Source organism: Berghia stephanieae, chromosome 6 (assembly GCF_034508935.2).
Source record: "Berghia stephanieae isolate SIO BIC M18660-M18661 chromosome 6, UCSD_Bste_1.3, whole genome shotgun sequence".
NCBI lineage: Eukaryota > Metazoa > Mollusca > Gastropoda > Nudibranchia > Aeolidiidae > Berghia > Berghia stephanieae.
This window is the reverse complement of record NC_088365.1, coordinates 64,254,159-64,276,643: the sequence shown is the minus strand read 5'-3', so window position 1 is coordinate 64,276,643 and position 22,485 is coordinate 64,254,159. Positions and strand designations below refer to the sequence as shown.

General features: G+C 37.7%; 2 protein-coding genes across 2 annotated transcripts in view; one reads left to right on the top strand and one right to left on the bottom strand.

Annotated features, from left to right (window-relative positions):
• Positions 1-3,984: 3,984 nt before the first annotated feature.
• LOC144975744 (uncharacterized) lies at positions 3,985-12,415 on the bottom strand. Its single transcript, XM_078919939.1, has 5 exons — positions 12,291-12,415; positions 10,367-10,532; positions 8,916-9,022; positions 5,440-5,627; positions 3,985-4,460 (listed from the first exon to the last, which is right to left on the bottom strand). Exons 2-5 carry the CDS (start codon positions 10,487-10,489, stop codon positions 4,258-4,260), a joined length of 621 nt encoding a protein of 206 aa, XP_078776065.1. The 5' UTR covers positions 10,490-10,532; positions 12,291-12,415; the 3' UTR covers positions 3,985-4,257.
• An 8,498-nt stretch (positions 12,416-20,913) lies between these two features.
• LOC144975441 (uncharacterized) overlaps positions 20,914-22,485 on the top strand; it is a gene marked incomplete in the record, with an annotated part of 9,166 nt that continues 7,594 nt past the window's right edge. Inside the window, 1 exon segment of the mRNA XM_078919507.1 lies at positions 20,914-21,460. Within this exon segment, the coding sequence (XP_078775633.1) occupies positions 21,454-21,460 (7 nt within the window).

Genomic DNA, 22,485 nt, shown 5'->3' with positions numbered 1-22,485 from the left:
AATGTGCCAAGGTTTTTCACTTTGTCAACAATTTGAAGGGAGGCATCCCCCAGCTTCAAATATGTTTCACTTTTCAACTTCCTGTTCCCAACATACAGCACCTCCGTCTTATCATCATTCAGTTTCAGTCTGTTCTCATTCATCCATTTCTCAACACTTTGGATACAATTCTTACTATCGGCTGATACTTCTTGTAAATTTCTCGTATTGGAAACGCAGTACAATTGCTTATCATCAGCGAATTGGTGGTAAGACAGACAGAGGGCCAACGTACAGAACAAAAAGAAAGGGTCCAAGTACTGAACCCTGGGGAACTCCACAATCAAGAATGATTTCCTCAGATCTCTATTCATCCACCATAATAATCTGTTTACGATTAAACAAATATGACCTAAACCAATCAAGCGCTGCACCAGACACGCCATAAGTAATTTTAAGACGTTTGGGGAGAAGATTGTGATCAATAGTATCAAAAGCAGACGATAGGTCAAGCAAATTCAGCAGATAGAATGAATCATTGTCTATAACAAAGAGGAGATCATTAACAACCCTAACAAGTGCGGTTTCCGTCGAATGATGTTGCCTATAAGCCGACTGAAATTTTTCTTCAAGACAATTATTTTTAAGATGAGACAGTAATTGTTTCAAAACAAGCTTTTCTAAGATTTTAGAGAGAAAAGGAAGATTAGAGACAGGGCGATCGTTTTTTAAAGTTCTCTTTATCAAAAGGGGTTTGACATGAGCAACTTTGTAAATGTATCGTACAGCATCCGACTGCAACGAATCATTAATAATACATGTAAATGGTGTTAAAATTACATCAATGCACTTTTATTTAGAATGGCAGAATTTACTGGGTCTAAATCGCAACTTTTAGTTGGAGACGACCTAATGCAGTCACGTAAGTCAGATTCAGTGATCTTTGAAAAAATTGTTAATGAATCACTATGAAACTTGTCAAATGTTGTTTGGATCGATTCAGATGAGAGTTCTTTCCTGATGGTATCCGTTTTTTCTTTAAAATATTGACCAAAGCGAATGGGTAGATCTGCACGATCGATTAAAGATGGGAGAGATGCTTGCGTCTGTTGTCCCAGCAGTTCCTTGGTCAAGGCAAAGAATTGTCTCGAACGCCCGACGTTTTTCAGGCTGGCTTCATATAATTTCTTTTTGGCCCTGAAATTGACGGCTTTCGCATCATTTCTAGCCGCGATTACAATTTTTTGTCAACAGCATCTCTGGACTTGAGCCATTTTCTTTCTGCCCGCCTCATAGCTAATCCAGTCAATTTCATTTCTGTATTATACCAGGGTGCTCGACGTCTCACCCTTACTGCTCTAGGTTTTAAGGGAGCATGCTTGTCCACCGTATCAACAATTGACTGGTGGAGACCATTTGCATCATGTTTATTTTCAACGCTATGGTCACGGTCTTGTTTAAAAATGTTCATGTTTATATTCTTCATATTACGAGATGTTATCATCTTTTTTTTATTTCAAACTTCACTGGGAATAAAACGCAAAACACAATTAAATGATGGTCAGAGATTAATTTATCAATATTCAAGACAGGTGAAGAGAGAGAATGTTCAATGTCTGTAACGACATGATCTATTGTGTGGCCAGGGTTGTTTGTAGGACCGCTGACGAGTTGAATAGAATTGTTTGAATCAATAAGCTCCAGGAACACTTTGGATTCATTTTTGTTTCCGAAATAATCAATGTTAAAACTACCCATAAAAATATTATGATTTTTGCTTATGGATTGAATATACATAAATTCTCTTCTTCTTCTTCTTCTTCTTCTTCTTCTTCTTCTTCTTCTTCTTCTTCTTCTTCTTCTTCTTCTTCTTCTTCTTCTTCTTCTTCTTCCTACCCCTCCTCCTCCTCCTCCTCCTCGTGCTCCTCCTCCTCCTCCTCCTCGTGCTCCTCCTCCTCATCCTCCTCCTCCTCCTCCTCCTCCTCCTCGTGCTCCTCCTCCTCGTGCTCCTCCTCCTCCTCCTCGTGCTCCTCTTCCGCCTCCTCCTCCTCCTCCTCGTGCTCCTCCTCCTCCTTCTCCTCCTCTACCTCATCATCCGGACCAGCAGGGCATGGAACAGACTAGACCTCCCACTATGAATTTCAGACATCGAACACATTGACTTTTTCAGCAAAAAAAAAAAAATCAATTACAAATCACTTTATCTAGAAGATAATAGTAACGTACAGAAAGAATTAATTTCAACTTGAAAAAGCATCTCCAACGATGGGCAAAGTAAGACGTGCACTTACTTGCAGGTCTGATAAACTAATTGATTATTACGGGCTCATTCTAATGGAATTTATCTCAAACAAACTCCTAAAATATTAGAGAACGTTAGGGGCTCTCAACTTGATCCATTTGAGTTTCTTCGTTGATTCACTTGAATTATACTTTTGCTGCCATACCGTGTTTATAGAATGTCCCCATCAGAGTTACCTCGTCTTGCTTTACGTAGGTATTGTGTTTATTTTTGTTTTATTAGCATTGCTGCATGCTGCATTAGTTTTAAAAAATATATTTTTAAAAATATCATTTTTCAGTTTTTCAATTTAGTTTTAAACATTTTTTTTTTAAAATTGAGCTTTATATAGCGCAATACCCACTAAATGTGCTCAAAGCGCTTTACAAGGGGTCAACAGCAACATTTGACATGTGGGGCGGGACATGACGCCTGTTAGTCGATATTACAATTTTTCGGACAAAGACAACGCTGTTAACGGCCAGGTACTCATTTTACACCTGAGTACGGTGAAAGAATGTGAGTAAATAGCCTTTTCCAAGGACTCAACTATGCGCCGAGCGCGACGCTCGAACCCAGGACCTTCCGATCCGAAAGCGAGTGTCATACCACTAGACCACATAGCCGCACATTTTATCTAACGCTATACTGCTATCACCTTTCTCATTCTCCCATTTTGTTCTCATACGAACCCTCTCCCTTTTTACTCTTTCGTTAGTATTTTCATTAAATGTTCTCCTTTACAACAATTTTAAATCAGGCCCATAATCACGTCCGGGCATCCGACCTGCAAATACAGTACGTGAGCAAAATGCCTTGCGCAGGTCAGGCGGACCTACCTACTATTTCGAAATATTCGTAGAATTACGCAATTTTTTTGGTTCCAATTTCGGAACTTCATTAGTATCTCTAAAATCATCAAAACTGATTGAAAATTAAATTGACGCCAGACTACATAATTTAAAGAATTTTGAAGTGATATTCATGTTAATTTTAACTTGAATAAGCATCTCCAGCGATAAGAAAAGTTGGCGTGCAATACACTTATTTGCAGGTCCGATAATCTAATTTATTATTACGGGCCCATTCTTGTAATGGAAATTAACTCAAACCAACTCATAAAATATTGTCCATAACAACGGTCATCAGACCTGCAATACAGTAGGTACGTGCAAGTAGGCAAAAAGCAGGCCTGCCTAGTATTAAGAAAAGATTCGTATAATTACGAAATTTTGGCTCCAATTTCGGAACATTACGAGCATCTCAAAAAATTATCAAAACTGATTGATAATGAAATTGATGCCAGAATAAACAATTTTAAGGATTTTGAAGTATTATGTAATCCATGTGTGCGTAAATTGTATTTTTATCTGATATGGCAGGTTTTTTCCAAAAAAAAATAAAATAACAAACCAAATTGTACAAGCTAAAAACAGCAAAATATGCACACACAAAATTGAAAAAATTTGCGATTAATTTTCCTAAAATCCCATAATTGGTTCATGAAAGAGAAAGGTATTTGTTTGTTTTTAAGGGTTTCACTGCGCTTGTAACAAATGTAAGGTCATATTCAGCGCCAGTAAAAGGAAGAAAATGAGGTTGTAAAAAGAGAAGCTATTTTTGATTAATTATCTTTCACGTTCTACACCAGCTACCAAATTAAAAGGGGAAAAAATCGTCTATTTTTTATTATTGTTTTTTTTATATTTTTATTTATTTATTTATTTCTTATTTTGTTGTTCTTTGCAAAATCTTGAAAATTGGCAAAAATTTGGAACAAAAAATATGCAGATTTTGCGGCCGCTATGCAAATCAGTGATATTTTGCGATTTTTTTGCGGTCGCAAGTGATGCAAAAAACTGCCATGTCATATTATATATGATTAAAGTTGACGACTGTGATTACAATTTAATTCTCCGTAAAATTAAAATTGTTTAAATGTTCAAATAAGCCATGTCTGGTTAACTTTTAAGGTTAAAACTTTTAACAAGAACTCTCTATGATCCGGGGATAGTTTCTAACGACAAATTCCAATATTTCATGTCCTCAAGGCCAGAAAACAGGTCATCGCTCCGCCGAGACTTTCTTGGAGGCGATGGGTTCGTGGAGTCCTTAGATGTGTCTACCCCCAGCGACTGAGGCGGGCATATTGAAGACAGGGTGGGTTCGGCAGAGAGCATCATCCCGCCTGTCGACGGAGCTGTTGAGGAAGGTGGGGGGGGGGGGGGGGGGGTTGATGTTAAAAGATACGAGAATAGCGTTAGGTGGTTGATCTCCTCCCCCTCCTCCTCCTCCTCCTCCTCTTCTTCTTCTTCTTCTTCTTCTTCTTCTTCTTCTTCTTCTTCTTCTTCTTCTTCTTCTTCTTCTTCTTCTTCTTCTTCTTCTCCTCCTCCTCCCTCAACTCCGACTCCACCTCCCCTTCCTCTATCGTCGTCACCATCATCATCATCATCATCATCATCATCATCATCATCATCATCATCATCATCATCATCATCATCATCATCATCATCATCATTATTATTATTATTGAATATTTTCAACAAATTTGAGCGTGGACGCCGAGTGGACAAGATATTGATTACATCCAGGAAACTCAAGTTCAAGACCTGTTATCAGTTTGTTCTCTTTGTCGTTGAGAACAAAAGAACGCCAAACAAAGGGACACAGAAAAAAAAGAAGAAAAAAGCAACCCCTCGTGATCACTTCCAAGTGTTATATTGCTGTCGATAAAAGGCCATTTCGTTTCTTTCTAATCCCCCAACCCCGATAAAGCCCAATGAACAATTCTAAATAGACAGACATACAGACATTTTTAAAAATGTGTGTGCGGTTATGTGGTCTTGTGGTATGACACTTGCTTTCGGATCGGAAGGTCCTGGGTTCGAGCCTCCCTCGGCGCATAGTTGAGTCCTTGGAAAAGACTCTTTACTCACATTCTCTCACCGTACTCAGGTGTAAAATGAGCACTTGCCGTCAACAGCGTTGTCTCTGTCGGAAATAAATTGAAATATCGCCTAATAGGCGTTATGTCTCGTTCTACATGTTACGTGTTGCTGTTGGTCAGGGACCCTTTGTAAAGCGTTTTGAGCACATTTAGTGGATATTGCCCTATATAAAAGCTCTAATGTTTGTTGTTGTTTTTTTAATTTTATTTTTAAAATCTTCCTCTGACTTACTTCTTGGCGCCACTTTAGACAAATCCTTCGAAGGACGGCGCTCTCTGAATCGGAAATCCCCGTTAATCAAAGGGAGAGCAGCGATGGTTGCTTTACAGTTTCCAACAGGGCATCGCATTCTCGCCCTTACGTCTTTGACGCTGTCCCAAAAATCACGGACCAGGACGTCTCTTGTAGATGCTATACAACTGTGACTCAGTCAGTAGAGGGGGAGGGGGGGGGGGGGGATGGGGGGGGGGGGGGGGCGAGTGGAACAAATATTTTGGTTTAGAATTGATGCTTTGCGTTTAGTCTTTTTTAAATTAACGCACAACATCCGCCATTCATCCATCCCAAGAGAGCCGTCCGGAAGTCATCTAAAGCAATCTCAAGCCATCCGGAGGCCCTCAGACCTGTACGAAGCTTTCCAGAAGTTGTCCGAAAGGAGAGGCCTTCCGAAAGCTCCTCGGTCTGCTCCAGATGGCTCCGGACGGCAATTAGTAATACTAACTGGTAATACTAATTGCCGTCGGGAGCCGTCCGGTGGCTCAGGAAAGCCGTCCGGAGGTCATCGGAAGCATTCTCAAGACATCCGGAGGCCCTCAGACCTGTCCGGATGGCTTGAGAATGCTTTAGATAATCTCCGGACGGCTCCGGACGGCAATTTGTAGGACTCCCAGCCAGATATAAAGTAACAACACACAAAACTATGTATAACCTTAAACGTTTGTAGTGTGATAAATACTATTTATTTAAAACTATTCATAAAATGGTGGGCTAAAAACAATAGCACAGAGCCGAATGACATCAACTCGGTACCATCTATCGCAGTAAGGTGGAAAATATGATCCACAAGACATGCGCATATATCATGCAGGTCTGACAAGCGAGCGAAATTATTAGCTTGATTTAACATTGATGTATTAGGGCGGTTAAGTTGTGATGTCACACCTTCTACTTTTCCCGTTCCGAAATCATTGGAAGTGTGTATGTAACCAGTCCTTCGGAGGACTAATAATAAATACAGTAGATTCCAGATACGATAAAATTGCTTAAGATAAAATCTCGCTTAAAATGAACTTTCTAGCTGGTTCCGGTATATTTCCGGATTGATGCTATGCGGTTGTTACAAAATCCGCCAAATTGATATAATGTATCAACACATAAAATTATGTGTAACCTTGAACGTTTATAGTATGATTAATTAAATTTACTGAGAACTAATAATGAACATGGCTGTCAAAAAACAACAACAAAGTGATGTCAATTTTGTTCCTTCTATATAGATAGTGCGCGCTTGGCTAAGAAACTCACAACATTGCCATCCGGAAGTATAACAGACCAACACACAAAACTATGTGTAACCTTGAACAATTATAGTCTGGTTGATACAGTTTTGTAAGAATTACTCATAGACGTGGATGGCAAAAAAAAAACAACAACAAACCAATAACAAAGACCTGTGTGACGTTATCTTCGTTCTATCTACAATCTAACTAGTCTAAGTCTGATTTAAATAATCACGAACCAGTCTTGTTCGGTTGAAATAAATTATTTTCTACCACAACATTGATCAATATTAGTAACGCACTACACTTTTCACGACAGGGGAGGCAACTGGACTTTTACCCATCACTCATTTTGAATTGAAAGGTTGTTTCCCTTGAAAATGGAGACTATTAGTCTTGATTTAGCTAAAAAAATTTTTTACTGGTCCCAATGAGTTCATCTTAAGAGGGCTCAAATGTACTCGTACCTACTAAGCGTCTTTTCCATCATTCAGAAAAAAAAACAACATAAAAGCATTTTTTTGTCATTTATATAGTGAGTTTAAAGAGGAAAATACTTTTCTTTTTATTTATTTATTTATTTATTTATTTATTTATTTATTTATTTATTTATTTATTTATTTATTTATTTATTTATTTATTTATTTATTTCATTTATTTATTATTTATTTATTTATTATTTATTTATTCATTTATTTATTTATTTATTTATTTATTTATTTATTTATTTACTTTTTACCTATTTATCATTTTATTTATGTACTCATTTATTTATTTATATATTTATATTTTGCCACGTAGAGCAATACTGTCGTAATAATAAAAAAAAAAAAAAACAAAAACAAAAAAAAACACGTATTTCAAATTTTGATCCGAAAACTCGTCCTTCAAATATCGATCGATTTAAATAGTTCTCATCCTTGTCAAAAACTCTCAAAACTTGGGGTTAATTGAAGTCCAAGGTTTGAGAGTTTTTTAATCGATCGGTATTTGAAGGACGAGTTTTCTGTCCAAAATATTAGATACTTGTTGGGTTTATGGTGGTTTTTTTTTTTTTTTGTTTTGTTTTGTTTTTTTTTTTTTGGGGGGGGGGGGGGGTTCAGTGTAAGTATATTGGAAGTTAAGCTTAGACTAGCAGCTAAGTATAACTTTGACTTACATTTTACAGAACGTGTGGCCACAGCTTGTAGCAGCTTAGTATAACTTTGACTTACATTTTACAGATCGTGTGGCCACAGCTTGTAGCAGCTTAGTATCAACTTTGACTTAACTTTAACAGAACGTGTGGCCACAGCTTGTAGCAGCTTAGTATCAACTTTGACTTAACTTTAACAGAACGTGTGGCCACAGCTTGTAGCAGTTTAGTATCACTTCGACTTACCTTTTACAGAACGTGTGACCACAGCTTGTAGCAGTTTAGTATCACTTTGACTTACCTTTTACAGAACGTGTGGCCACAGCGTGTAGCAGCTTAGTATCACTTTGACTTACCTTTTACAGAACGTGTGACCACAGCTTGTAGCAGCTTAGTATCACTTTGACTTACCTTTTACAGAACGTGTGGCCGCAGCTTGTAGCAGCTTAGCATCACTTTGACTTACCTTTTACAGAACGTGTGGCTACAGCTTGTAGCAGCTTAGTATCACTTTGACTTACCTTTTATAGAACGTGTGGCCAAAGTTTGTAGCAGCTTAGCATCAATTTGACTTACCTTTTACAGAACGTGTGACCACAGCTTGTAGCAGCTTAGTATCACTTTGACTTACCTTTTACAGAACGTGTGGCCGCAGTTTGTAGCAGCTTAGCATCACTTTGACTTACCTTTTACAGAACGTGTGGCCACAGTTTGTAGCAGCTTAGTATCACTTTGACTTACCTTTTACATAACGTGTTGCCACAGCTTGTAGCAGCTTAGTATAACTTTGACCTACCTTTTACAGAACGTGTGGCCGCAGCTTGTAGCAGCTTAGTATCACTTTGACTTACCTTTTACAGAACGTGTGGCCACAGCTTGTAGCAGCTTAGAATCACTTTGACTAACATTTTAAAAAAAACGTGTGGCCACAGCTTGTAGCAGCTTAGTATCACTTTGACTTACCTTTTATAGAACGTGTGGCCAAAGTTTTTAGCAGCTTAGCATCACTTTGACTTACCTTTTACAGAACGTGTGGCCGCAGCTTGTAGCAGCTTAGTATCACTTTGACTTACCTTTTACAGAACGTGTGGCCGCAGCTGAATGAGAATGGATCGATTAGGTGTCGCATACAGCCACAACACCATAGACTCTTGCCTTTTGACCCGGTGCTGGCGTTCGCCTGGTGGATGGATGATTAATAATAATAATAATAATAATAATAATAATAATAATAATAATAATAATAATAATAGTAATAATAATAATAATAATAGTAATAATAATAATGATAATAATAATAATAATAATAATAATAATAATAATAATAATAATAATAATAATAATAATAATAATAATAATAACAATAATAATAATAATAATAATAATAATAATAATAATAATAATAATAATAATAATAATAATAATAATAATAATAATAATAATAATAATAATAATAATAATAATAATAATAATAATAAGTTATTTATATAGCGTTCAACTTCCACATAAGTGCTCAGAGGCGCTTGACAATATTAATTGTCGATCAACCATTTATTCTTTGACAATTTTGAGAATACATAGGAAGAAACAAACACATACACAATGCACATAAACTCAGTCAAAGATACATTTTCATTCATACACGGACAAAATATACAGACATACTTCCACAAATATTACTCACTAACATTAGTAACTTATTATAACGAAAAACACACACACACACACAGACACACACACACACCCACACACACACATACACACACAAAAAAAAAAAGTTCAGTTATACAGTGGAAATAGTCAGTCTGAACTTATTGTCAAAATCTGGAATAAAATAAACTTAAAATTAAAATTATATTTAACTCACTCAATCCTAGAGATTTTCAAAACAGGAAAGAATGTATTAAAAATGAGCATGTACATAGATAGTTTTATTCAACTACCATTAACATGTAAAAACTAAAAACATTAGCTTTGATACTACGCCTATAATTTGTCTCAGAAAAATGTAATAAACGGGCATATGGTAAAAGTAACCCGGGTAAACTACGGATATAGTCGGTGTTAGGGTTGAGTGAGTTAAGGGGTATTCTGTGAGCGAAACTATTTGTGTAAGCTCTGGAAAAAAGTTCTGTCTTAAAGTGTTTTTTGAAAGACTGGCTGTTCCTCATTAGTTTTACATCCGGGGAGAGCGCACTCCACGAAATGGGGCCACATATTATTACCTCATCAAAGCGGTCTGTTACATAATATAACATTTCAAAGGGAATGGGATTAACGGAAGAGTAGCGTCCCTAGATTGGACGTCACCCATAGTCTGTGACGTCACCGGCGGAAAAGTTATTAGAGAGAGAACGTCATGGTGGTTGTGCTCCGCGAGGACGAGAGACGCATGAGCACAACCACCATGACGTTCTCTCTCTAATAACTTTTCCGCCGGTGACGTCACAGACTATGGGTGACGTCCAATCTAGGGACGCTACTCTTCCGCTAATCTCATTCCCTATAAAGGAGATTCACGTACCGTAATAGGCTTTGGGATCACTTCCACTTGCTGATCTTCCTCATCTGCGGGCGGCAGTTCATACATGGTAGCATAACGCGTGGGACAGCCACGAGGCCGCCATGTTTTTGTGTTGATTCCCATGACGTCACAAGGTCAAGGTCAATAATCTCCAGTTGATGCTAACCTGAGAAGATCGACGATAACATTTTATATAAATATATATATAAAAATCCGGATGAATTGCTTAATAGATATGAAAACGTTGGCAGTGCAGTTCTAGCCTTGTTTCGGCTATGTGGTCTAGTAGTATGGCACTCACTTTCGAGTCGGGAGGTCCTGGGTTCGAGCCTCGCTCGGCGCATAGTTGAGTAGTCCTTGGAAAAGGATCTTTACTCTAATTCTTCTCTCACCGTACTCATGTGTAAACTGAGTACCTGGCCGTTACCATGCGTTGTCTCTGTCAAAAAAAAAAAAAAAAAAAAATTGAATATCGCCTAACATGCGTCATGTGTCGTTCTTTATGTTATGTGTTGCTGTTAGTCAGTGACCCTTTCTTAAGCGCTTTGAGCACGTTTAGTGGATATTGCGTTGAATAAAAGCTCAAAACTCAAGCGACACTCGACATATAGGACTAGACATGTCGCCCGTGAGACAATGATATGACAGCTTTATTTGCCTACAGAGAGATCTCTGTTAAAACCAGGTACTCATTTTACACCTGAGTACGGTGATAGAATGTGTGTAAAGAGCATTTTCGAAGATTCAGCTTTGCGCCCTGGACCTTTTGGTCTGAAGGCAGGCGAGTGAAAACCCACAAAACCACATACGAGTAGCTGCACGAGATTCCAAGGATTCAAATATGGGGCCGAGCGAGGCTCGAACCCAGGACCTTCCGATCCGAAAGCGAGTGTCATACCACAAGACCACATAGATGTTGGATAGGGACGCCTTGTCGAGAGCATGCCCATCACTACAACGGTGAGACCAGAAGTATAAACCGTGTTTGAAATTTAACAATTTTCGAAAGGGGTTGTAATATCAAAAAAAAAAAAAAAAAAAAAAGAAAATAAATTTTAAAAAACCCAAAAAAAAAAAAAACAAACAAACAACAAAACCAACAAAAAACGCGCTTCCTCAATCAACCGACAAGCGCCATCTTTCTATTCACTCCATCTTTCTACTTTCTTGGACGACTAAAACTAAGGGACAGAACTACAAGAATATGACAACAAAATCAAAAAGTAGAACTCTCTCTCTCTCTCTCTCTCTCTCTCTCTCTCTCTCTCTCTCTCTCTCTCTCTCTCTCTCTCTCTTTCTCTCTCTCTCTCTCTCTCTCTCTCTCTCTCTCTCTCTCTCTCTCATGATTTTCTACAAGCCATAATATAAATAATATGGACTACTAGACTTGTAAATGAGTACACGTTGCCCCCAACTGATAAACAATAACCACATGAGCACAATTCAGATCTGATAACGCTTAATTTAACGTTTTGTTGTAATAGACAACATTTTGCTTCGATTTAAGAAGACTATTTCCATTACAGCAATGAGCCCATTTGGCTTATCAGACCTGCAAACAAGCACAAGTCGATATTAATAATTATTTAATAGTTGCAAACGTCATCATCCCTTTCTTCTAACGAAAGAGTGATATTGGATAGACTTCGGATAGGAACACTACCGTATTCAATACAGTATTGTTCCCATCCGAAGCCTCTCCATTATCACTCTTTCGTTAGTATTTTCACGATTCCAGGCTTCAGGCAGCCCCCATCTAATTCGTTATGGGTTCGTTGTTGTAATGGAAATTTCAAAAAATGACGCAAAAAATATTGTTCGTTACAATGTTAAACTAGGCCCATTCATAAGTGGGTTCGAGTGTCAGACCTGTATATATGTATACTTCCCTCTCTACCTATCACTTTATTCTCAAGATACCAACCTTATGGATGATACTATTCAACCAAATGCATGATAAATCAAGTAGTTAGCGTTTTCTATTCCAGGAGGTAGGAATAGTAAAAGAAATACACTCCATTTTCGGCACAATGTATTACTTTGCTGCGCAAGTAAATGGTCACGTGATCTGCAAATTATGATGACGCAATAATCATTTTTGTATCAATCCATGTATCGGTTTATTTCATTCTTCTTGTTCTCTTCCTCCTCCTCCCCCTGTTCCTCCTCCTGCTCTTCCGCCTTCTATTCCGCCGATTCCTCCGCCTATTCCTCCTCCTCCTCCTCCTCCTCCTCCTCCTCCTCCTCCTCCTCCTCCTCCTCCTCCTCCTCCTCCTCTTTCTTCTTCTTCTTCTTCTTCTTCTTCTTCTTCTTCTCTTCTTCTTCTTCTTCTTCGTCTTCTTCTTTCAGCTTATCCCGTATTGTGCCATCATGAATGCCACATCTCCATACATCTCGGTTCATAGTATCATCTTCCTCCAGGCCCAGATCTTTCATATCGTCCTTTACCTTATCCAACCATCTTGTCTTTGGGCGTCCCTTTTTCCTCTTTCCCGCTAATTGTATATCCAATACTTTCCTTCCCACGTAGATTACTCACTCCCTCTCTCGTCTCTTAAAATGTCCAAAACCATTTCAATCTATATTCTCTCGTCTTGATTGATACATTCTTCACTTCAGTCAACCTACGAATCGGTCATTTCTCACTTTACCCTTTCTTGTCCAGCCAAGTGACTATCTTCTTCTTCTTCTTCTTCTTCTTCTTCTTCTTCTTCTTCTTCTTCTTCTTCTTCTTCTTCTTCTTCTTCTTCTTCTTCTTCTTCTTCTTCTTCTTCTTCTTCTTCTTCTTCTTCTTCTTCTTCTTCTTCTCTACTACTACTACTACTACTACTACTACTACTACTACTACTACTACTACTACTACTACTACTACTACTACTACTACTACTACTACTACTACTACTACTACTACTATTTCTTGTCTTCTTTTTAAATCTTTTGCGTTGGAAAAGTACGAAGACTGGTATCTTACCATCCATCGTGTACTAGAGAGCTTGATGCTACCAGCACAAAATAACCGATCTTATTCATATAATATATAGACTCGTGCATGGTTCTTACAATATAGCTTAATGATTTTTTAAAAAAAATATTCGCATGTTACAAATACTAGGGGAGATAAGTTTAAGATATTTGTTGAAATATGTAATTTGTTTTTAAGGAAAAATAACCTATTTCAAAGGACTGCGACAATTTGGAATAAGCTAGAGTTTGAGACAAAACATTCTAATTCAATTAATAATTTTAAGACTGCCATTGATAAAGAACTTACCAAGTAATATTTGATTTTGACGCATGGTGACATTGGATATGATTGTATTTTTTATATCGATTATTGGAAACTCTCGAATGTACAAGTAGGACATGCCAAATGAATGTAAATAGAGCAAAATATACTATGAATATTGAATATGACACTTATTTGAGTATTAGATACGTAATAATAATTTTTGTATCAATCCAAGTATCGGTATATTTTATTCTTCTTGTTCTCCTCCTCCTCTTCCTCCTCCTCCTCCTCCTCTTTATCATCATCATCATCATCATCATCATCATCATCATCATCATCATCATCATCATCATCATCATCATCATCATCAACATCTTCTTCTTCTTTTTCTCCTCAACCTCTTCCTCAACCTCCTCCTCTTCCTCTGTAAAATGAATACCTGGCCACCAACAGCTTTGTCTCTCTGTAGAAATTAAAATTTGTAATACCGCTTTTTAAAAAAAATGTCAATTCGCGAAATCCCAGGTTTGAGAGGTGTTTTTTTTTTGTTGTTCTTGTTTGTTTTCTTTTTGTTTGTTTGTTATTTTTTTGCCAAGATGAGGGTCATTTAAATCGATCGATATTTGAAAGATGAGTTTTCTGGCCAAATTTTAAAATATGAGTTTTTCCAGAGTACGGCAGATTACTGTCTATCGTTATCTACAAATTTAAGTTATGCAGTTCCTATCATACAACACCAAAGTGATGATAAATATATACAACAGGCATTGTTTGTTCTTTGTCTTGGCAGGCAGAGTATTGATCGTCAACGTTGCAGTGTGTCATGGGGAAGGAAAAAGTGGGGGGGGGGGGGGGGGGGGGGGGGGGGGGAAGGAGGAGTAAGTATGTGTAAGGTGTGTGGGAGCAGACATGCCTTCTTTAAAACTTTAAAATTCGTAATTTTTAAGATTAAAAGTAGATTGTAGCTGTAATATTGACGCATACTTTGAAAGTTAACAATTTGCCATCACAAGGATTAAATAACACTTCAAAAGCTTAAAAATTATTATGTAGTCTGGCATCAACTTTCATTTTCAATAAGTTTTAATTACTTAGAGATGCTCATGGAGTTCTGAAATTGGAGACTAAGTGTCGTAATTCTACAATTTTTTTCCTAATGGCAGGCAGGTCTGTGAGAGGTTGGGGGTTAGTAGGCTGTGTGTAGTTTATTTAGTATAGACAATTGGGTTCAACAGTCGTGACGTCACTTCCCTCGTATTGACGCATAGTAACTGGTTCTGAACTATCGGAACAATGGCGGACGCCATTATCTCCATCATCCCCCTTATGAAATAATTCTCCGACGAGCATAAAAGTGTATCCAGAGAAGAAAATTAGTATACATCTGATCATATTTTGACTTTGATACATTATGATTGCATGACATGTGAAAAAAATATACCCAGCGTGAAGAAATATGAGTAACGATTTTCTTTACTTAGAACCAAGATGCTGGTTGCTGGGCGGACGTGACATCAGACTATTGAAAACTATTGAGAAAATAAAAGGGGAAAATATGTACATCCGTTGTAAGACCAGCAATGTTGTATGGACTAGAGACAGTAGCTACAACAAAGAAACGTTGAGGTGGCAGAAATGAAGATGTTGAGATGGTCACTTGGCTGGATAAGAAAGGATAAAGTGAGAAATGAACGAATTCGAAGGTTGACTGAATTGAAGAATGTATCAATAAAGAAGAGAGAATATAGATTGAAGTGGTTTGGACAGTTTAAGAGACAAGAGAGGGAGGGAGTAATCTACGTGGGAAGGAAAGTATTGGATATACAACTCGCGAGAAAGAGGAAAAAGGGACGCCTAAAGACAAGATGGTTGGATAAAGTAAAGGACGATATGAAAGAACTGGGCCTGGAGGAAAATGATACTATGAACCGAGATGCATGGAGATGTGGCATTCATTATGGCAACGCTGCACAATACGGGATAAGCTGAAAGAAGAAGAAGAAGAAGAAGAAGAAGAAGAAGAAGAAGAAGAAGAAGAAGAAGAAGAAGAAGAAGAAGAAGAAGAAGAAGAAGAAGAAGAAGAAGAGAAGAAGAAGAAGAAGAAGAGAAGAAGAAGAAGAAGAAGAAGAAGAAGAAGAAGAAGAAGAAGAAGAAGAAGAAGAAGAAGAAGAAGAAGAAGAAGAAGAAGAAGAAGAAGAAGAAGAAGAAGAAGAAGAAGAAGAAGAAGAAGAAGAAGAAGAAGAAGAAGAAGAAGATGAAGAGCCATCATCAAAACAAAGGAAAGGGGCAATTCTTTTTCACTCTGACCTTTAGCATTACCCAGCACCCTATCTTGACTTCAAGAGGAGACCAGATCGTAATGGTGTGTCACGGTAGATACTAACGGGTGTGTCATTAATGCGATTTCACATGCGGCTTATAGTGGTGGAAAAGACATAGGATAAGGTTAAAGGTTATTCTGTCCTGGCCGTCACGCAATGTTTAAATGTCACAGTGTATAATAAAAATGAGTAAAATTAAAATTAAAATTCTTTAATTGAGATTTTTTATAGGGCAATATCCACTAAACGTGCTCAAAGCGCTTTTCAAAGGGTCTCTGGCCAACAGCAACACTTAACATGTAGGACGGGACATGGCACCTGTAAGGTGATATTACAATTTTTTTCTGTCAGAAACAACGCTGTTAACGGCCAGGTACTCATTTTACACCTGAGTACGATGAGAGAATGTGATTAAAGAGCCTTTTCCAAGGACCCAACTATGCCCGTGCGAGGCTAGAAACCCATGACCTTCCAATCCGAAAGCGACTGACATACCACCAGACCACATAGCCACACAATCATATGCCTGATCGTGTATTATTTACAAATTATGCGACTTTGCGCCCTTAGGGTACTCGTCTTCTAAACCCTCTCCGACGCCGAGTAGACAGCGCCGAAACAAGTCCCAATACTGGAGGTAGTTAGGACCAAATGTGACCCATCGTCTCAAAACGGTATTATCTCGGAACGAACCAGATGCTTAAAAGCCGAATTAAATGTTAAACTGGTCAAAAATATAAATTGTTGTCATTAGCACACTAGAATATGGTATCCATTCTCCTCAATAAAACATACAAACTCAACACAAGCCTTTTATTTCTGATTATAAATTCAATTTTCAACATCTTAGCCAACCCGACTTAATACCGTTTTGAGGCGGAGGGTCACAAATGTGTGCATGTTGTGGTAAAACTATGAAATTTGGTGGCAACGAAGAGAGTGGCCATATAAATAATTAATTATGGATATAGAAGCACCTATACAGACGACTGGAGTGACCACAAACTGACCATTCAAAAAACAAAAAAGTATTGTCTTGGGCGTTTTGTTCTCTATATAGATCAGAATGTTGGAAGATCACAGAGAGTGTCATCCAGAAACTTGAAGTATTCCAAAACAAATGTTTGCAACGAATCTTCAAGATATTCTGGCCAAACACAATTTCAAATGAGGCCCTGAGAGCGAGAGCTGAAGTGGAGTCTCTGGAGAGTCTCATTGAAAGGAAATGAGGGCAATGGTGGGGCATGTCTGTCTCAGACCTGATGAAACACTGATAAGGAAGGCTCTGCAATGGACACACCAAGGAAAGAGGAGCGAGGCCATCCCAAACAGACTTAGAGACGTACCGTAGATAGGGACCTCAAGCAGATACTTCTGTCCCTCAAGATGGCCCCAAGAATAGCTGCTGACAGGACCAGGTGGAGATCACTTGCATCGCCTCAAGTGCCAGCAAGCCCGGAAAGGATTGAGTGAGTGACCCCCTTGACAAATGACCCGAGTGACCACAAGTGACCACAAACTGACCAGTCATTAAAACCCTCTAATTATACTATAGAAAATGGACACATCAGCAACAATAAATACTTTAAAATTTCATTGATGGCAAAATGCATTTAAGGAGCTGTCGTTCGATTTACATAAAAGCCAAATTCACACATTGCTATCACGGTTCAGTTCGGTATTGACCATGAAATGACCAACTGACCACTGTTCGCGACTGTACACTAATAATAATAATAATGATAATAATAATAATAATAATAATAATATAATAATAATAATAATAATAATAATAATAATGAAATAATAATAATAATAATAATAATAATAATAATAATAATAATAATTAATAATAATAATAATAATAATAATAATAGTAATAATAATAATATAATAATAATAATAATTTAATAATCATCATCATCATCATCATCATCATCATCATCATCATCATCATCATCATCATCATCATCATTATTATTATCATCACCATCACCAACATTACGTGCATTGTCAACAATAAGAAATAATTGTCTGTAATAAACCTATGTTAACGTTCCAAACTACCACCCCCCCCCCCCACCCCCCCGCCCCTCCCCTCACTCCTCTAAAAATCATTAGAGAACGAAGCCAACAATGCAGAAAGAAGTGAGAGAGTTTTGTGTGACAGTCAGTCTGTATACAAATTGATTGATTTCTGTCACCTCGTCTTTTAAAAATTGAGCTTTTTTTTAACAGCGCAAAATCCACTAAACGTGCTCAAAGCGCTATATAAGGGGTACCTGACCAACAGCAACAGGTAACACTGAAGAACGAGACATGACGCCTGTTAGATGATATTACATTTTTTTTTCCAGACAGAGACAACGCTGTAAACGGCCAAGTACTCATTTTACACCTGAGTGAATGTGAGCAAAGAGCCTTTTCCAAGGATTCAACTATGCGCCGAGCGAGGCTCGAACCCAGGACCTTCCGATCCGAAAGCGAGTGTCATACCACAAGGCCACATAGCCGCACAAAAACTAGACGTATCAAAATATGTCACAGACATTGCCTTCAGATTTAACCCCTAACCTTCGGAGTTCGACGACGATGGAATAAGTGAATGAGTTTATGTGTGTGTGAGATAGTCGGGCTAACAACAAATTGATTGATTCTTGTCACTGTCTGCTCGACTTTAAAACTACATGTACCAAATTATATTCCAGACATTTAAAATTAAATTAAAATTGAGCTTGATATAGCGCAATATCCACTAAATGTGCTCAAAGCGCATTACAAGGGGTCCCTGGTCAACAGCAACATTTAACATGTAGGACAGGACTTGACGCCTGATAGGCGATATTACAATTTTTCGGACACAGACAACGCCGTTAACGGCCAGGTACTCATTTTACACCTGAGTACGGTGAGAGAATGTGAGTAAAGAGCCTTCTACAAGGACTATATAAGGGGTACCTGACCAACAGCAACAGGTAACAATGAAGAACGAGACATGACGCCTGTTAGGCGATATTACAATTTTTCCCGACAGAGACAACGCTGTTAACAGCCGGGTACTCATTTTACACCTGAGTACGATGAGAGAATGTGAGCAAAGAGCCTTTTCCAAGGATTTAACTATGCGCCGAGCGAGGCTCGAACCCTGGACCTTCCGATCCGAAAGCGAGTGTCATACCACAAGACCACATAGCCGTACAAAAAAAACTAGACGTCTTTAAAACAAGACGTACCAAAATATGTTCCTGACATTGCCTTCAGATTTAACCCCTAACCTGTCGACTTCGACTCTACAACACCGACCACGCAGGAAGAAGTGAGAGAGTTTAGCTGTGACAGTCAGGCAGACTTACAACAAATTGATTGATTCTATTCTGTCATCTTCAGCAATAGTTGTAAGAAGAATTGATTGAACCAGAAAGTGGCTTCAATTTTAAACTGTAATCTGCGGTGTTCGACTCTACAACACAGGAAGAATATGTGTGACAGTCAGCCTGACGATAAATAGATTGATTCCTGTCAGCCATCTTTAACATCAGACGTAAGAGGATATGAATCAGATATTGGCTTCAATTTTAAACCGTAATCTGCGGTGTTCGACTCTACAACACCAAACCAAGCAGGAAGAATATGTTTGACAGTCAGCCTGACGATAAATAGATTGACAGTCAGACATCTTTAACACCAGATGTAAGAGGATATGAATCAGATATTGGCTTCAATTTTAAACCGTAATCTGCGGTGTCCGACCCTACAACACCAAACCAAGCAGGAAGAATATGTGTGACAGTCAGTCTGACGATGTTGACTCCAGTCAGCCATCTTTAACTTGAGATGTATGAAGATAATTTGAACCAGACAACCAGATAGTTCTTCAATTTTAACCCCTAACATGCGGAGTTCGACTCTACAACACAGCCACACAGGAAAAATATGTGTGACAGTCAGCCTGACGATAAATATATTGATTCCAGTCAGCAATCTTTAATATTTGATGTAAGAAGATATGAACCAGACAACCAGTAAGTGGCTTCAATTTTAACCCCTAACATGCGGTGTTCGACTCTACAACACCAACCACGCAGGGAGAAGATGTATGACAGTACGATAAAAAGATTGATTCCAGTCAGCCATCTTTACTATTAGATTCAGATGTAAGAAGATATGAACCAGACAACCAGAAAGGGTCTTCAATTTTAACCCCTAATCTGCGGTGTTCGACTCTACGACACAGCCACGTAGGAAGAAGAAAGAGTAATGTGTAAAAGTCGGCCTGTCAATAAATTGATTCGATGTACGAAGAAAAGATTCAGACAGTGGCTTTCATGTTAAACCATAACTTACATTGTTTTAATTCTAAAATAATAACCTGACAGTGGACATTCGAATAAAGCCCTAGTCGCATCGCTGTTACTGCTCTCTTGGTGAAAACGGTCCAATTTGCGGAATTTTTTATGCAGATGGTTATCAAAAAGTAAAATACAAAAAATTTTGATAGCTTCAAAATAAAAAAAATAAAAAGAACAAAATACAAAAGACTTGTTCTTTTTTTTTTTAACCCTCTCTTTACCACCCGCAGCAAAATTGCCACAATTGTTACGACACAAATATACATTTTTCAAATTCAGATTTATTTTGTACATCACAAGCTTTGAAAAATGATCTTTGTTTAATAAATAAGAACATAAATTTGTTTTATAGAGAGCTTGTTTGAGTTTAAAAATCATTTTTTTTTCTGCTGGGTAAGCTGTCCATTTAGGGAAAATGCTGAAAAAAATCGGTGAGGAAAGAGTTAAACTGTTATAGTCATTTTTTTAAAAATACTTTTTTTCATTCCACAGCTTTTGATATCTTGTATCACTTTGGAAGATTATTATTGTAAGTTTTGAGAGAAACTGTCACTCCGTTGAAATCTAGTCTGGCCGTAAAAGGGTTAAATCACTACAAAGACCGGAGAAGATGCGACCGGAGTTCAAAGTGTTTCGATGCCATTGACTGTGCTCTTAGATCGACACTTCACCCATTGTGTGTGCTTTTGTTTTGTAATTTGGTGTGTTGATTTTTAAAGTGACACTAAGCTGCTAGAAGCTGTGGACTGTAAAAAGTGATAAACAAAAATAAATATAACAACTTCAAAAAAGAACAAAATACAAAAACACGGAACGATTCGGACTCAAAACCCTTCTTTTTTGAAGCTGTTCTATTCATATTCATGTTTGTTTGTGTTAATTTTATGACTTTTTGACATGCCTTTTTTTCACTTATGTTTCTTGATAAACACACAACGTCGTGTGCTTTTGTATTTATAATATAATTCGTTAGATAGGATGTTCGTTTTATGACAATTTGACATGCTGTGATTTAATAAGCATTCTTCTTACGTCTCTTGCTTGCGTTCAACGTGAAAGTTAGTCTAAATTACTTTTGCTAAACTGATCATAATGTAACAAGTGTGGTGATGTTGATATTTTTCATGATTGTGACATGCAGACATTTCGATGTATACGGAAATCAAAACTTCTGCTGATTGACTGATTATGTTCGGTATGTATTGTAAATTAAACAGGCATACACAACAACAACAACAACAAACAAATAAACAAAAACAACAACAACAATAGACAAAAACAAAAATCAGAACAGGATTGAGTAGAAACTTACCTATTAAATTTTGATACCAGACAGAGCATAAAAAAAGTATAAGAATTCAGGTCGAAAGGTCTTGGGTTCGAGTCCCGCATTGAGCAGCGCAGTCCTTGAAAAATGTTCTCTACTCACATTCTCTCGCTGTACACAGGTATAAAGTGAGTACCTGATCGTTAACAACAATGTCTCTGGGGGAAATGAAAATGCAATATAATCTTACAGTCGTCATGTGTCATCCTATATGTTAAGTTTTTCTGTTGACTTGGGATCCCTTATAAAGGGTTTTGAGCACGTTTAGTGGATATTGTGCCATATAAATGCTCTGGTAATTCAATCTTTAGTTTCAAAATTATCCCAACATAACACAGTATTGAGGGGGATGGGGGGGGGGGGGGGGGGGGTCATTCAGTAAGTAACTCTTTGTCTTCAATTAGTTTAGCGATACGTTTTATTGATATAATATGTTACGACAGATTCAGTTTGTTATCATGTTTAAAGGTTTTACGGCGCTTGCAATATATTAAGGTCAAATCAGCGCCAGTAAAATGAAGAAAATGGGATAGTAAAAAGTCCCAGAATTATAATTAAAGCACCCAGCCAGGAAAAGGTAATAAATTGCCCTTTCCTCACATTCTCTCACCGTACTCAGGTGTAAAATTAGTACCTGGACGTTAACAGCATGGTTTCTGTCCAAAAAAAATTTGTTACATCGCCTCATTTCTTGTCCTACTTGTCAAGTGTTACTATTGGCTAGGGACCGCTTGTAAAGCGCTCTGAGCACAATTAGTGGACATTGCGCTATATAAAAGCTCAAGGTTTTTTTTCTTATAAAAATTTAGCCCGACAAACACAACATCAGATTGAGGCAATCAGTTACAAATGAGATTGACAATTTCATTTCCGTTATTATCTGTTTCGTTATC